General features: G+C 46.6%; 1 protein-coding gene and 1 long non-coding RNA gene across 3 annotated transcripts in view; one reads left to right on the top strand and one right to left on the bottom strand.

Moving 5' to 3' along the window:
- IDH1 (isocitrate dehydrogenase (NADP(+)) 1) overlaps window positions 1-3,614 on the bottom strand; it is a 60,398-nt gene extending 56,784 nt beyond the window's left edge. The window contains exons 1-2 of one of the 2 annotated variants that reach the window (XM_068131422.2): window positions 3,473-3,614; window positions 3,097-3,239 (exon numbers count right to left, since the gene is read on the bottom strand). In XM_068131422.2, coding sequence (XP_067987523.1) covers window positions 3,097-3,212 — 116 coding nt within the window. In that variant the 5' untranslated portion in view covers window positions 3,213-3,239; window positions 3,473-3,614. Of the gene's footprint in view, window positions 1-3,096; window positions 3,265-3,472 lie in introns of both variants that reach the window. The other variant, XM_068131431.2, reaches the window with a different exon arrangement.
- A 251-nt stretch (window positions 3,615-3,865) lies between these two features.
- Window positions 3,866-11,598, top strand: LOC144894266 (uncharacterized). The gene is made up of 2 exons (XR_013624951.1): window positions 3,866-3,919; window positions 8,835-11,598. It is a non-coding gene; the product is annotated as an uncharacterized LOC144894266 (long non-coding RNA).
- Window positions 11,599-14,609: the final 3,011 nt, after the last annotated feature.

The following is a 14,609-nucleotide window of genomic DNA, read 5'->3' as shown; positions in this document are numbered from 1 at the left end:
CGGTGCTTCATGGCCCAGGCAAACCTCTTTTTCTTATTTTGCCATCTGAAGACTGGAAGAAGGTCTTATGGACCGATAAATCAAAATTTGAAATCTTTGGTTCATCACGCAGGGTTTTTGCACGCCGTCGAGTAGGGGAAAGGATGGTTCCTCCGTGTGTGACACCAACTGTCAAACATGGAGGAGGATGCGTGATGGTCTGGGGCTCTTTTGCTGGATCCAGAGTCGGTGACTTGCAAAGAGTGACTGGCACCCAGAACCAAAAGGGCTACCACAGCATTTTGCAGCGCCATGCAATACCCTCTGGTATTCGCCTAGTTGGTCAGGGGTTCATCCTACAGCAAGATAATGACCCTAAACACACCTCAAGGCGATGTCAAAACTCCCTTCGAGGAAAAGAACAAGACGGTAGGCTTCAAATCATGGAATTGCCAGCACAGTCTCCAGACTTAAACCCCATCGAGCTGGTTTGGGATGAACTGGACAGAAGGGTGAAAGCAAAGCAACCGACAAGTGCAACACATTTGTGGGAACTGCTGCAGCAGCGTTGGGAAGAACTTCCCGAGCAATATTTGATTTCCATTGGAGAAAGAATGCCACGAGTGTGTTCGGCGGTTATATCTGCAAAAGGTGGCTACTTTGCTGAGTCAAAAATTTAAATTAAATTTTGTTAAACAAAATGATTCTGTGATTTCTTTTTTTATCTCCAATTGTTTATTTGTTCTCTGCTTAATTTCAGAGTACATCGAGACATGAAACTGCGTAAATTTCAATAAAAACTGGAAAAATTGAGGTGTTCTAAAACTTTTGACCAGTAGTGGATATATAGTTAAACATCAAGCCAAACAACTATTGATGTGTAGTTGGTATTTAACAATTTATACATGAAAGCACAATAAAGGTTAATTAATGTTCACCACATTACCCCATTACTAACATTGTAATTTAGGAAGAAGGAAAAGCAGAGCATCCAAAGGATATTATGTCTATAACCTGCTCGGAATTTTACAAATAAATTAGGCACTGGAAACTAGCAAACCTTACCCCACGGAGTCTTCAGAAGAGTCTTTTAAACTCCTGCTTATTGCGTTTCAGAGCACAATGTATATTTCCCACGAGCCACAATTTTATCTGAATCTCGATATTCCCCAACGCTGAGAGAGCGAGCCGCAAATTTGATTTGTCAAGATGATGCATTATTTTGTCAAAGTACTGCTAAACTGAAGGGTTTGGAAAGTGCCATTAAGGTGATTTGTGTTCTAGTGTTGAATTAAATGTGCATATAATTCAGTTGAATTGAGATTTTAAAGGTTGCAGGAAAATAAAATTTTTAATATATCTCCTCCTCGGATATAATAAAAAATTAAATATAATAAAAAACATACATACATACATATATATATATATATATTTTTTTTATTATTAAATAAAAAATAAATACATACTTGTTTCGGAAGTTTACTGCCGTCTTTTACACGACACATTAGTCGTTTGTGCTTGTTGCGACATCCATAAAAACAGTAAGTTTCCTGTTTGGAATGCTTTGAAATTTTGTTTCACTGCCAGAGACAGCAGACCAAAAACGTTAACTCTCTGTGCATGTGCAATCAGGATGAGATTCCGTACAATTTGCAAAATTCAGAGCCAACGTACTGGTAAACTGCAGGTTCGTGTTCCGATTCGTGTTATACAGTGTTCAAACTTAGTTATACTTAGTTATACAGTATATATACATACATATATATTATATACATACATAATAAATTGGGAACCACCATCATGGGTTTTGTGGCATATTCCAAACTCTTAGGAAATTGCTCGACGTGTCAAGAGAAAAACTGTACGCTTTATGGCGGGTTTAAAAGTATGGAATGGGTTAGTAAACAAATTCCCAACATCGGTTGATGGTGAAGCAATGCAGCAAAGTTTCAAAGTCCATTCGCATGGAGTGTGCGTGGCACACTCAGGATCACATTGTAGACCAAACCCAAAGAGTAGCATACACAAAGATAAACGATGTGACAAAATTAGCTGAAAATACAACACAATGACGACATCGATTTGCAAAGAAAGAATGCCAAGTCCACCCATTGACTGCGCATGGTCTCCACCCGATGGAACATGTCAAACTTGAAACCCCACTTATAATCCGTAAAAAAGGAGGAAAACCTGCTCGTCTAATGAACCCGTTTTCCTCCTTTTGAGCCTATCCATAAGTTTTCTTCCTTTTGTTCTTCTCCAGAAGAGGTCTCGGAAAAGTGGGTCGAGCCTGATCTAGATCACACCCCAATCTACTACTACTGTGACAAGCCCAATTATCCTCATGTTCTTGTTGGGTCGGCCAGGGAAATATTTGGCCCAAGTCTGACAAAGCTGCAAAGATATTACAAAGATTGCCGTTTTACTTTCGCCCATGGGACCAGGAGGCCTGGGGATGTGGATGGACAACTGGGTCAAGTCGGCTGTGGATATAACATAACTTCGATAACATCTTGGTTATCGTCGAATAATAAACCCATCCTTCTCTTCCATCGTTACTTGTATCCCATGAACATCGGAACATTACAAAACCAACTGGCCAGGTCAGTTCACTGGTAATTCCCTGTGTGTCGTAAGAGGCGACCAACAGGGTTGGCGGCAGGAAGGGCATCCGGCCATAAAACATTGCCTCAAAAAGGGGACCACGGTGCCCAAAAAAAGGCCAACCCCTGCTCTGCGGGGACAAATGGCCTCTAAAGGTGTTTTTATTTATTTATTATTATTCACAAAATATACCATGGGAGTCATCCACCAATGGTAGCAGACGGAACGCAAGCTTGAATTCATCCGCTGGATGGCGCACACACTGATGTATGGCCGACATGTGAAACACCAGGGTGGTAGTTGATAGCTGGGTTGGGATTTGAACCCAGGCTACAGAGTTCAAATGCAAATACCCCTAGGCTATCCTGCCAACCACCAACAAATATACAGTTGGATGTAACAACAAGCCAACTCTGGGACCCCAGCAAGATAAAAGGGCAGCATAACAAACATAAGTGGCCCATAAACCATAATCGGGTCGTGTAGACCAGAAAAAGCCATCCCATCACCCACGTGTGCAGGTCGAGGTCCACATAAGGAAGGATGAGCTTCTCCTTGATGAGCTCCCAGATAATCCGCGTCATCTCGTCTCCTTTCATCTCCACCACCGACCCTCCGTTGATCTTCATGTCTCCTTCACAGGGAAACCTTTACACCTGCCAGCACAGCCTTGATCAACAACTGCAATAAACAAGCAATCGTTGTCCCGACAAACTCGTCTTTTAGCATCAAGATGGGAAATGTGAGATTCCAACCATAAGTAATGCAATTCGACATTGTAACCACTGCACCCGTAATAATGTACAGTGTATATCGACGACCAGCAGATCAAAACCAAATCACACACATCGACAAGCACAAACACCATATCATGCTGGTTATACAGTACCAGCAAATACTCGGCGTCGCCTTCAACCAATCCGTCCCGAAAGCGAACAAAGAGCACAAACGTCAATGTCTGTCGAAAGCGCCGGTGTCTTGTTTTTGTTAATGAACAGGACCTCCTCCAAGCGGTGTGGCCCCGCCCCCATGGATAACGCCGCACCAATAGCGAAGAGGCAAATGGGCGATGCAGATAAACAGGACCTCCTCCAAGCGGTGTGGCCCCGCCCCCATGATAACGCCGCACCAATAGCGAAGAGGCAAATGGGCGATGCAGATAAACAGGACCTCCTCCAAGCGGTGTGGCCCCGCCCCCATGATAACGCCGCACCAATAGCGAAGAGGCAAATGGGTGAAGCAGATAAACAGGAACTCCTCCACCCAGGAAGTAGTTCCGGCATCGATTTTGGAAGCAGGGAGTCGGCGAGTCAGAATGGGATATATTCCACATACTGTACGTATGTTTGTTTTGCAATCTTAGTATCAAATTAAAATAGGTAATTGTTCTGTGTTGCAATTAAATTTAGACCCCAGGATAGATGCTGCAGTCAGGTTTTAGACGAGGGGGCTCACGAAAAATAATTTAATTACCTTAATTTCAACTTTTCAAACTGCAATGACGGACATTGAATTATTTCCTCTTTTCCAACTGCCTTTCCTCTCTGAGCCATCATCGTTTCTTACCATCCTCACCCCCTTCACCCCACCCCTTCACTCGACACCCTTCACCCCACCCCTTCACTCGATACCCTTAAATCCACTCCCTTCACTCGACACCCTTAAATCCACTCCCTTCACCCCACCCCTTCACTCGACACCCTTCACCCCACCCCTTCACTCGACACCCTTAAATCCACTCCCTTCACCCCACCCCTTCACTCGACACCCTTAAATCCACCCCCTTCACTCGACACCCTTAAATCCACTCCCTTCACCCCACCCCTTCACTCGACACCCTTAAATCCACTCCCTTCACTCGACACCCTTAAATCCACTCCCTTCACCCCACCCCTTCACTCGATACCCTTAAATCCACCCCCTTCACTCGACACCCTTAAATCCACTCCCTTCACCCCACCCCTTCACTCGACACCCTTAAATCCACTCCCTTCACCCCACCCCTTCACTCGACACCCTTCACCCGAAACCCTTAAATCCACTCCCTTCACTCGATACCCTTCACCCCACCCCTTCACTCGATACCATTAAATCCACTCCCTTCACTCGATACCCTTCACCCCACCCCTTCACTCGATACCCTTAAATCCACTCCCTTCACTCGATACCCTTCACCCCCCCCCACCCCTTCACTCGAAACCCTTAAATCCACTCCCTTCACTCGACACCCTTCACCCCACCCCTTCACTCGATACCCTTCACCCCACCCCTTCACTCGATACCCTTAAATCCACTCCCTTCACTCGATACCCTTCACCCCACCCCTTCACTCGATACCCTTAAATCCACTCCCTTCACTCGACACCCTTCACCCCACCCCTTCACTCGATACCCTTCACCCCACCCCTTCACTCGATACCCTTAAATCCACTCCCTTCACTCGACACCCTTCACCCCACCCCTTCACTCGACACCCTTCACTCGACACCCTTCACCCCACCCCTTCACTCCACCCCTTCACTCGACACCCTTCACTCCACCCCCTTCACTCGACACCCTTCAATCCACTCCCTTCACCCCACCCCTTCACTCCACTCCCTTCACTCGACACCCTTCAATCCACTCCCTTCACTCGACACCCTTCAATCCACTCCCTTCACTCGACACCCTTCAATCCACTCCCTTCACTCGACACCCTTCAATCCACTCCCTTCACCCCACCCCTTCACTCGACACCCTTCAATCCACTCCCTTCACCCCACCCCTTCACTCGACACCCTTCACTCCACTCCCTTTACTCGACACCCTTCAATCCACTCCCTTCACCCCACTCCCTTCACTCGATACCCTTCACCCCACCCCTTCACTCGATACCATTAAATCCACTCCCTTCACTCGATACCCTTAAATCCACTCCCTTCACTCGATACCCTTCACCCCCCCCCCCACCCCTTCACTCCCCCCCCCCCACCCCTTCACTCCCCCCCCACCCCTTCACTCCCCCCCCCACCCCTTCACTCCCCCCCCACCCCTTCACTCCCCCCCCCACCCCTTCACTCCCCCCCCACCCCTTCACTCCCCCCCCCACCCCTTCACTCGAAACCCTTAAATCCACTCCCTTCACTCGACACCCTTCACCCCACCCCTTCACTCGATACCCTTCACCCCACCCCTTCACTCGATACCCTTCACCCCACCCCTTCACTCGATACCCTTCACCCCACCCCTTCACTCGATACCCTTAAATCCACTCCCTTCACTCGACACCCTTCACCCCACCCCTTCACTCGATACCCTTCACCCCACCCCTTCACTCGATACCCTTAAATCCACTCCCTTCACTCGACACCCTTCACTCGACACCCTTCACCCCACCCCTTCACCCCACCCCTTCACTCGACACCCTTCACCCCACCCCTTCACTCGACACCCTTCACTCCACCCCCTTCACTCGACACCCTTCAATCCACTCCCTTCACCCCACCCCTTCACTCCACTCCCTTCACTCGACACCCTTCAATCCACTCCCTTCACTCGACACCCTTCAATCCACTCCCTTCACTCGACACCCTTCAATCCACTCCCTTCACTCGACACCCTTCAATCCACTCCCTTCACCCCACCCCTTCACTCGACACCCTTCAATCCACTCCCTTCACCCCACCCCTTCACTCGACACCCTTCACTCCACTCCCTTTACTCGACACCCTTCAATCCACTCCCTTCACCCCACCCCTTCACTCGACACCCTTCAATCCACTCCCTTCACCCCACCCCTTCAATCCACTCCCTTCACCCCACCCCTTCACTCGACACCCTTCACCCCACCCCCTTCACCCCACCCCTTCACTCGACACCCTTCAATCCACTCCCTTCACCCCACCCCTTCACTCGACACCCTTCAATCCACTCCCTTCACCCCACCCCTTCACTCGACACCCTTCAATCCACTCCCTTCACTCGACACCCTTCAATCCACTCCCTTCACCCCACCCCCTTCACTCGACACCCTTCAATCCACTCCATTCACCCCCTTCACCCCACCCCTTCACTCCACCCCACCCCACCCCTTCAATCCACTCCACCCCTTCACCCCACCCCTTCAATCCACTCCACCCCTTCACCCCACCCCCTTCACCCCACCCCCTTCACCCCTTCACCCCACCCCCTTCACCCCTTCACCCCACCCGCCAACACGACGTCGCAGCTTTGGGGTCCAAGATAAAAAAAAATCCACGTGGTCCTTGAACAGGTACATTGGCAGGTAAGGCATAATTCCCATCTGAGCACATACCGATGCAGCTATTTTCAATTTAAACGTAATTATTCACGAACCATTCAGTTTTACCAGTTCGGTTTAGTGGGGCGGCTTAGCCCAAATATTCAAAAGAATTGTGCATTTTGTGATACAAGCACCAAATTTGGCACAAATGTACATTAATATGTTGCGAACATTTTCAGATATTGGGCCACTTGAAATTCTCTCTTTATGTCCGCCATATTGGATTTCAAAATGGCCGCCACTTGAAATCTACATTTGCTATTATCTCTGGACGTAATGCAGCTATTGACTTGATTCTGGTATCTAAATGTATGTTTTTGGGGGCAAGGAATCCAATGGTACCAATTTCAACTTAATATTATCTATCACAGTCTGTTATATAATTTTATTTGGAAATTATCTAGGCAAATATTGGATTCAACACAATACTTTGAAAAGAATGTCTTAGTTCTGTAAATATAAATAAATAAATAAACTATACTAAATCACTAGTAACAACTCAGACAAGCTCATATATACTGGCAGTCTAAAATATAAATTCATATCCCATTAGGAAACAAAGTGACCCATTCATTTGTGTTTTTCATATGCATATTTTATGTAACATTACATTCATATTGTCAATAAATACCAAACATGCATAATCCCCTTTTCCTAGACCCTTTAAGCCATCTTTTGTGTTTCTAGAGTACAGAAATTTCTTGTATAGGCTTCCATCTGTCTTGTTTCCTTAACAATGCACTGTAGCATGTCTTTAACAATGTTTACAAACATGACTCCACTACATGTCTTTAATCACAGCCCTGACCCAAATAAAAGAGTAGAGAGGCTGCATGTGTGTTGACCCACATCAACTGTGTTCTTTGTGTGTGGCTGTGTTTAAATCACCTTGTGACTCCACATAAATGAGTTAATTACATACAATCTGGGCTCAGCTAGACAACATTGTGTGGTCAGCAATGAAGACGAGAGTCTGAATTACATGTATGCAAAAGACCTTGTGAACCAGTGAAGCAAATACACGGGTAAGCATGAATTAAATCTAGGGCATGATATAATTTCCATGATGTTTACCTCTACACTCAATGGTGGAAGGAGGTAATGTTTTGATCCCAGCTTGTCTGTATGTCTGTTTGTCTGTTAGTCCACAAAATTCCAGACAAAGCTTGTAGTAGTGGTAGTTGTAGTGGTAGTGGTGATAACAGAAATTGTTATATAGAACTGAACTTATATTATTATTATATGCAGAAAATAACTTCATTTCTATATGCCCTGCAGTGGACAGGTTAATTGGTTTATGCACTGAAGGGGTCACCCTGGTGTGCACTGCTGTGTTCTGCCTCACTGAGTTGTTCAGGTATGATGTACTCAGCACAAGCTTACCTGATACACATGTGTGCTGGCTAAAACCACTTGTCTGGTGGGCACGACAGAGGCAGGTTGTCTAATAGCCAACCTGGTCTTACTTTTTTGGGGTTTATCTGAAATTCTTACTATAAGGCTTTAAATTAGAAATGTTTTATATAAAGTAGTATTTTGAGTGAAGTGTGTATTCCACACTGACAGTTTTGACATGTTCTGAATTTAACACGAAGGCTGTAATTAACAGAACGGGGTATGTCTGGAAAATGTACTGTCCAACCTAATAAGAGTTTAGACTGATTTATATTTAAATCTTGGCTGTGTAAATATTGTAAGAATTTATGAATTCAAATGTTTTGTAAATATTCAATAAATTTGGGAATATTTTTTAACTAAAGAATCTCATGTGATTTTATTTCTCTTCTTGCCTCCGGTATGGGTGAAAATTTAATTCCGGCATAATCTCACAAAACTAATTCCCTAAGTGTGCCAAGCTAAATGCTCTACGATATAGAGGAATTATCCTCCTCTCCATTAGTATGGCGGAGGAAACCCCTCTATTATATATATAACAAAATGTTAACATTATATCATTGTATCGTTGCAGATTCAGAAGACAGTTCCACCATGTCCAAGAGCTTCAGACTAGCTGATGTTGAGCGAACTTCACCATCAACATCACAGCACCTCACCACAACTGACTGGAAGTTATGCCTTATATGTCAAGAGGACAAGACGGAGACACTGACCAAACCTGACCAATCAAAGAGAAAAGACATTGGGAGTGGGTACAGTTCACTCGCAGAGAACTTGGTCAAATTCAGTGAACCTGGAGAGCTTCCAGGATCATTTCACCTGGAAAGACTCGATGATGGTCATGGCATTGAAGCTGCGATGGTTGCACACGGTGCAAAATATCATCAGACATGCAGGCTCCAGTACAACAACACCAAACTGCAGAGAGCACAAAAGAGAGCACTCAAGAAAGAATGTGAGAGCGATGAGGAACAAGCTGCATGCAAACGCACCAGGTTACATTCACGCTCATCGAGTACAGAGAAGAAGGTCCCAGAAAATTGTTTCTTCTGTGAACAACCTGCTGGGGCTGACAGTCTTCGGAAAGCTGCAACATTCCAAATGGACAAACGGGTGCGTGCCTGTGCAACCCTTCTTGGTGATACAGAACTGCTGGGCCGTCTCAGTGGTGGGGACATGATAGCGTTGGACGCCCAGTATCACCCACGGTGCTTGATAGGACTTTACAATCGCACAAGAAAGGCCCAGTCAACAGGACACAAAACAAGAGCGAGCAATGTCGGCAGTTGTCTTCGCTGAACTCGTCCTCTACATTGAAGAAACCAGACAAGATGAGGAGACGGCACCAGTATTCAGATTGGCTGACTTTGTCCAGCTCTATCAGTCCAGAATGGAACAGCTAGGAGTCCAGCTCGACACGAGAGTCCACTCCACACGACTGAAACAGAGACTGTTGGCTCAGTTTCCTGACATGCGGGCACACACCAAGTAAAGGGGAGAGACATCCTGATGGCATTTGAAGAAGATGTCGGTGCTGCTCTTGCCAAAGCCTGCGAGCTGGACAGTGATAGTGATGCAGTCCATCTTGCCCATGCTGCACAGATTGTTCGCCGTCACATGTTTGGAGAAGCCAAGCCCTTCACAGGATTTCCTGAAGTATGTCAAGAAGAATCTGTGCCACCGTTGCTGCTTGCCCTAGTCAGTATGATCCTAGAGGGACCCAGCATCAAGGAACAGATGGCAGACACTAACCCTGCAGCAATTGCCACAGCTCAGATACTGAAGTTCAACAGCATCAAACACAAGCGAACACGTGGCACCACATCATCCACCAGCGTCAGGCACTGTGGCTGGCATTCAGAACAGGCCAGAGTTTCCGATACCTAGCAGCACACGAAATAGCAGCTGGATTGGGACGAGAGAAGGCTCGTGCACTGCCAATGTTCCACGCTCTAACTGGATGCGACACTGTGTCTAGTTTTCATAGACATGGCAAGAACACTGCGTGGGCAGTCTGGACGGTACTGCCAGAACTCACTGAGGCGCTGCTGCTGCTGTCCTCTGCACCTCGTGACATACCAGACGATGCAATGCGCATCATCGAGAGGTTCGTGATCCTGTTGTATGATCGAACCAGCAAATGCACAGACATTGACAAGGCCAGGAGGAAACTCTTCGCAAGGAAGAACAATGTGCAGCTCATCCCTCCAACGAAGGCAGCTCTGGAGGAACATGTCAAGAGGGCAGTGTATCAAGGTGGACATGTGTGGGGTCAGATACTGCTGCCAGCACCAGAGCTCCCTCCACCAACCAACTGGGGTTGGTCAAGGACTGGAGAAGGACAGTACACACCTTACTGGACCAGGCTAACTGAGGCAGCTCACAGCTGCATTGGGCTGGTTTCTTGCAAGTGCAAGAAAGGGTGTGTGAGGCGCTGCAAGTGCAAAAAGGCTGCCCTTCAGTGCACAGCCCTCTGTGTGTGTGAAGGGGACTGCACATGACGATGAGTCAACAACATACATGTACTTGTGGCAATGCTGAACTTGTTAACACTAGGGCATGCCCGTACTATATCTATATCTAAAATTATATCCCCCCCTCTATTTACATGAAATGGTTTGGTCCATGAAATGTTTTGGTCCATTCGCAACGCCAAAGCGAACGGCGAACGCTTTACATGAAATGGTTTGGTCCATGAAATGTTGGTCCATTCGCAACGCCAAAGCGAACGGCGAACGGCTTGCGAGTACAGTGACAATCCCCCCCCCCCTCTATTTAGATGAAATGGTTTTTATTAGTTTTAAAACATAGTTGGCATGACACTTTATGTACACGTATCTTCAGTACCGGTATATACCTAGCCTCAGATACCAGTACACCTAGCCTCAAATACTAGACCATGTAGCATGTCAGTATTATACCTGACATTTACAGAACTAAGACATTCTTTTCAAAGTATTGTGTTGAATCCAATATTTGCCTAGATAATTTCCAAATAAAATTATATAACAGACTGTGATAGATAATATTAAGTTGAAATTGGTACCATTGGATTCCTTGCCCCCAAAAACATACATTTAGATACCAGAATCAAGTCAATAGCTGCATTACGTCCAGAGATAATAGCAAATGTAGATTTCAAGTGGCGGCCATTTTGAAATCCAATATGGCGGACATAAAGAGAATTTCAAGTGGCCCAATATCTGAAAATGTTCGCAACATATTAATGTACATTTGTGCCAAATTTGGTGCTTGTATCACAAAATGCACAACAGGTTTGCTATGCTGCTACACTAGTTATCAATTCTGCATTTTAAAACCCTCTCCGATCTCCATTGTAGACGTTTTTGTTTCAGCCTGTGGTTGCTGGTTGAATAATTTCTGGAGGCGCAGCTGTGCCACTGATGCAGTGCCCCTGTTACCAGTAAGCTGGTACTCATTTTGCCGACCTCGGAAAGATGACTGGGTCAACCCACCTGGTGTTATTTCAACGGCACGACAGGGGCTCGAACTCAAGACCCTAAGATCTTAAGCCAGCCACCTTGACCTGGTGGGGCTTAATATTGTAGACCCATAGGCTTCAATCGAACGCGTGAAAACGAATCCTGAAAGCTTTCCAACAATATGCACCCAATATCTTGTATGAAGTTATTGCCGACTTGCGGGGTCGATGTTTTGACCCAAGTCTTTCACGAACTGGCTGGCCAGGCTTGACGTTCGACTGAAGATGGTAGAATCTTGGAATTTGTTCAGACTGCTGGTGATACCTCGCCGACTCTTCTCAAAATACATCTTCAACGTCCACCAGTACTGGCAGACGGGTCCTCTGGCCTAACATCCTTTTGAGGGACGGAACACAGATTGGTCATCGCCTTTTATTATTTTTATTTTTTTTGTATACAAGATCGAGGCTCGTGAAAGAGCTAACATCAATCACACAAAAAGTCAAAGCGACACATAAAACACAATAAGGGGAGCGGTAGACAAGATGGGGAGAGAGGGAGAAGGACACAAACACAACATTTGAGAGCAGGAACATCGAGAGAACTGTGGGAGGGAGAGGGCTTGGGGGGAGGTGGGAGAAGTATAAAACATGTGGACACTGCAAGGACTTCCAGGAAAGAAGTTGGAATTTCAAAAAAAAGTATCTGGGGTGAATAAGCGGAGGTAGAAAAGATCAAGGTTTTGGATGGTGGAAGATAAGAGATGGTGGTGAACAGCTATTTTAAAGACCTGGAGGGAGGAGTGGGATTGAAGGGAGTGGGGGAGTTTGTTCCAGAGGTGGGAGAAAAGGGGAATGAAAGTGAAGGTGAGCAGAGAGTCTTGATTTTGGCAGTTTAAGCATAAGAGGGATGCTGGCAGATCTTGTGCGACCTGTAGGAATATTAGGGGGACAGAGCACAGAGAGAGCTGGGGGAGCAAGGCCGGAGAGGAGTCGGTAGAAGACAGAAATACCACCAACCTGCCTGCGGTGTGAGTGAAAGGCCCTCGGAGATGGCTTCATCGCAGGAGATTCCAATGATTCTGAAAGCTTTGGTTTCAACAGCGTGAAGCCGAGCTAGGTGAGAGGCAGGAGCACCGGCCCAGAGGGGGGAACAGTATTCCATTGAGCTGCGGATGAAAGCCTTGTATGTGGTGAGGAGCTCAGGTGTGCCAAGGAAGGACTTCGCACGACGGAGGATGCCCAGTCGGCCACTGGCTTTGGAGGCCAGCTTGGAAATGTGGTTTTCCCAAGAAAGATCATGGCAGATAGTGAGACCCAAAAGCTTGAGCGACAGAACTTATTGGAGAGGATTGTTGAGAAAGTAGATGGGAGGGTTTTCCAGTCGGTCTTTTCGGAGAGACATAGTGAGAGTGTGAGATTTGTCAGGATTGAAAGACATGTTCCACTTGTTTGACCAGTCTGTGATTTTGTCCAGGTCTGCAGAGAGTGAGGAGGCTGCAGACTGCCGATCTGAGGAATGAGGGATGGAGCGGCAGATAGTGGAGTCATCAGCAAAGAGATAGAGAGGATTTTCCAGAGAGTCGGAGAGATCATTGATGAAGACCAGAAATAGCACAGGGCCGAGAACACTACCTTGGGGAACTCCAGCCAGAACAGGAACACACAACATGCATTTTAAGGCCATGTTCCCTGCTAGAGCGGGGGTTAGCCTTGCGGTCCCCATGACAATCTTCTCCATTTTGCCCTATTTTCTGCATCTCTCCTTGTTAACCCCCTTGCCCGCATTTCTTCTTCCACCATCTTTAGCCAAGTCTTTCTCGGTCTTCCCCGTCCTCTACTTCCTTCTACATTAACTTCCATCACTCTTCTCAACCAGTCACTTTCATCCTTCCTCAATACATGACCAAACCATCTCAACCTGTTCCTCTTCACAGCATCAATCACAGGCAATATTCCCATCATCTTTCGCAATTCATCATTTGTCTTCCTCTCTCAACGATACTCCGCACATCCATCGAACCATTCGCATTTCCACCCTTTCCAGCCTTCGTTGCTGCTCTACGTTCATTACCCATGTCTCGCTCCCATAAATCATAACACTTCTCACACATGCAGCATACACCTTTCCCTTCAGCTTCAGCGACACTCTCCTCCTCATCAGCACGCCACTCAGTTCCCGAAACTTCTTTCATGCACATCTCACTCGAGCAACCGTTGCCGAGTCTGATCCACCTTCTCCATTCAGCATGTCTCCGAGGTAGCAAAATGTTTTCACACCTTCCAGCTTCACGCCGTCTCCAAGATCCAACTCAACATTTCCTCCATCTGCAGCTCCCTCTGTGCACACCTTACATTTGAATGTAGCTGCCACACTGGTTAATGACCCTCTCAGACCACTACATTTTTGATGAACCCACTCAGCACACATTGTACATTGAATGGAGTTCACCCCGACACCCTTCCTACACACAGCACACGGCCACTTCCCAGTTCTTTCCACCTCACCACATGCTTTACCACTTGCCATCACCTTTGTCTTTCCGATATTCACCTTCAGACCTTTTGTCTCCATACATTCCTTCCACTTGTTCATCTTTTCCTTCAGTCCATCCATACTTTCCGCAATCAACACCAGATCATCTGCATACAACAACTCCCACGGTAAACCCTCCTTTACGGTCTGAGCCAGCACCTCCATCACAGCTACAAATAGTAGTGGACTTAGTACCGACCCCTGATGCACTCCCACCTTCACCTCAAACTCACCACTGTTCCCGTCCTTCGTCCTTACAGCTGTGCGTGCTCTTTTGTACATTGCCATCACTACTCTGATCAACCATTCCTCCACTCCTAACTTCCTCAATGCCCATGTCAATACTTTGCGTGGAACCCTATCGAATG

The sequence above is a fragment of the Myxine glutinosa genome, chromosome 1, assembly GCF_964187855.1.
Source record: "Myxine glutinosa chromosome 1, kmMyxGlut1.1, whole genome shotgun sequence".
Taxonomy (NCBI): domain Eukaryota; kingdom Metazoa; phylum Chordata; class Myxini; order Myxiniformes; family Myxinidae; genus Myxine; species Myxine glutinosa.
This window is presented reverse-complemented; position numbering and strand designations above follow the sequence as displayed.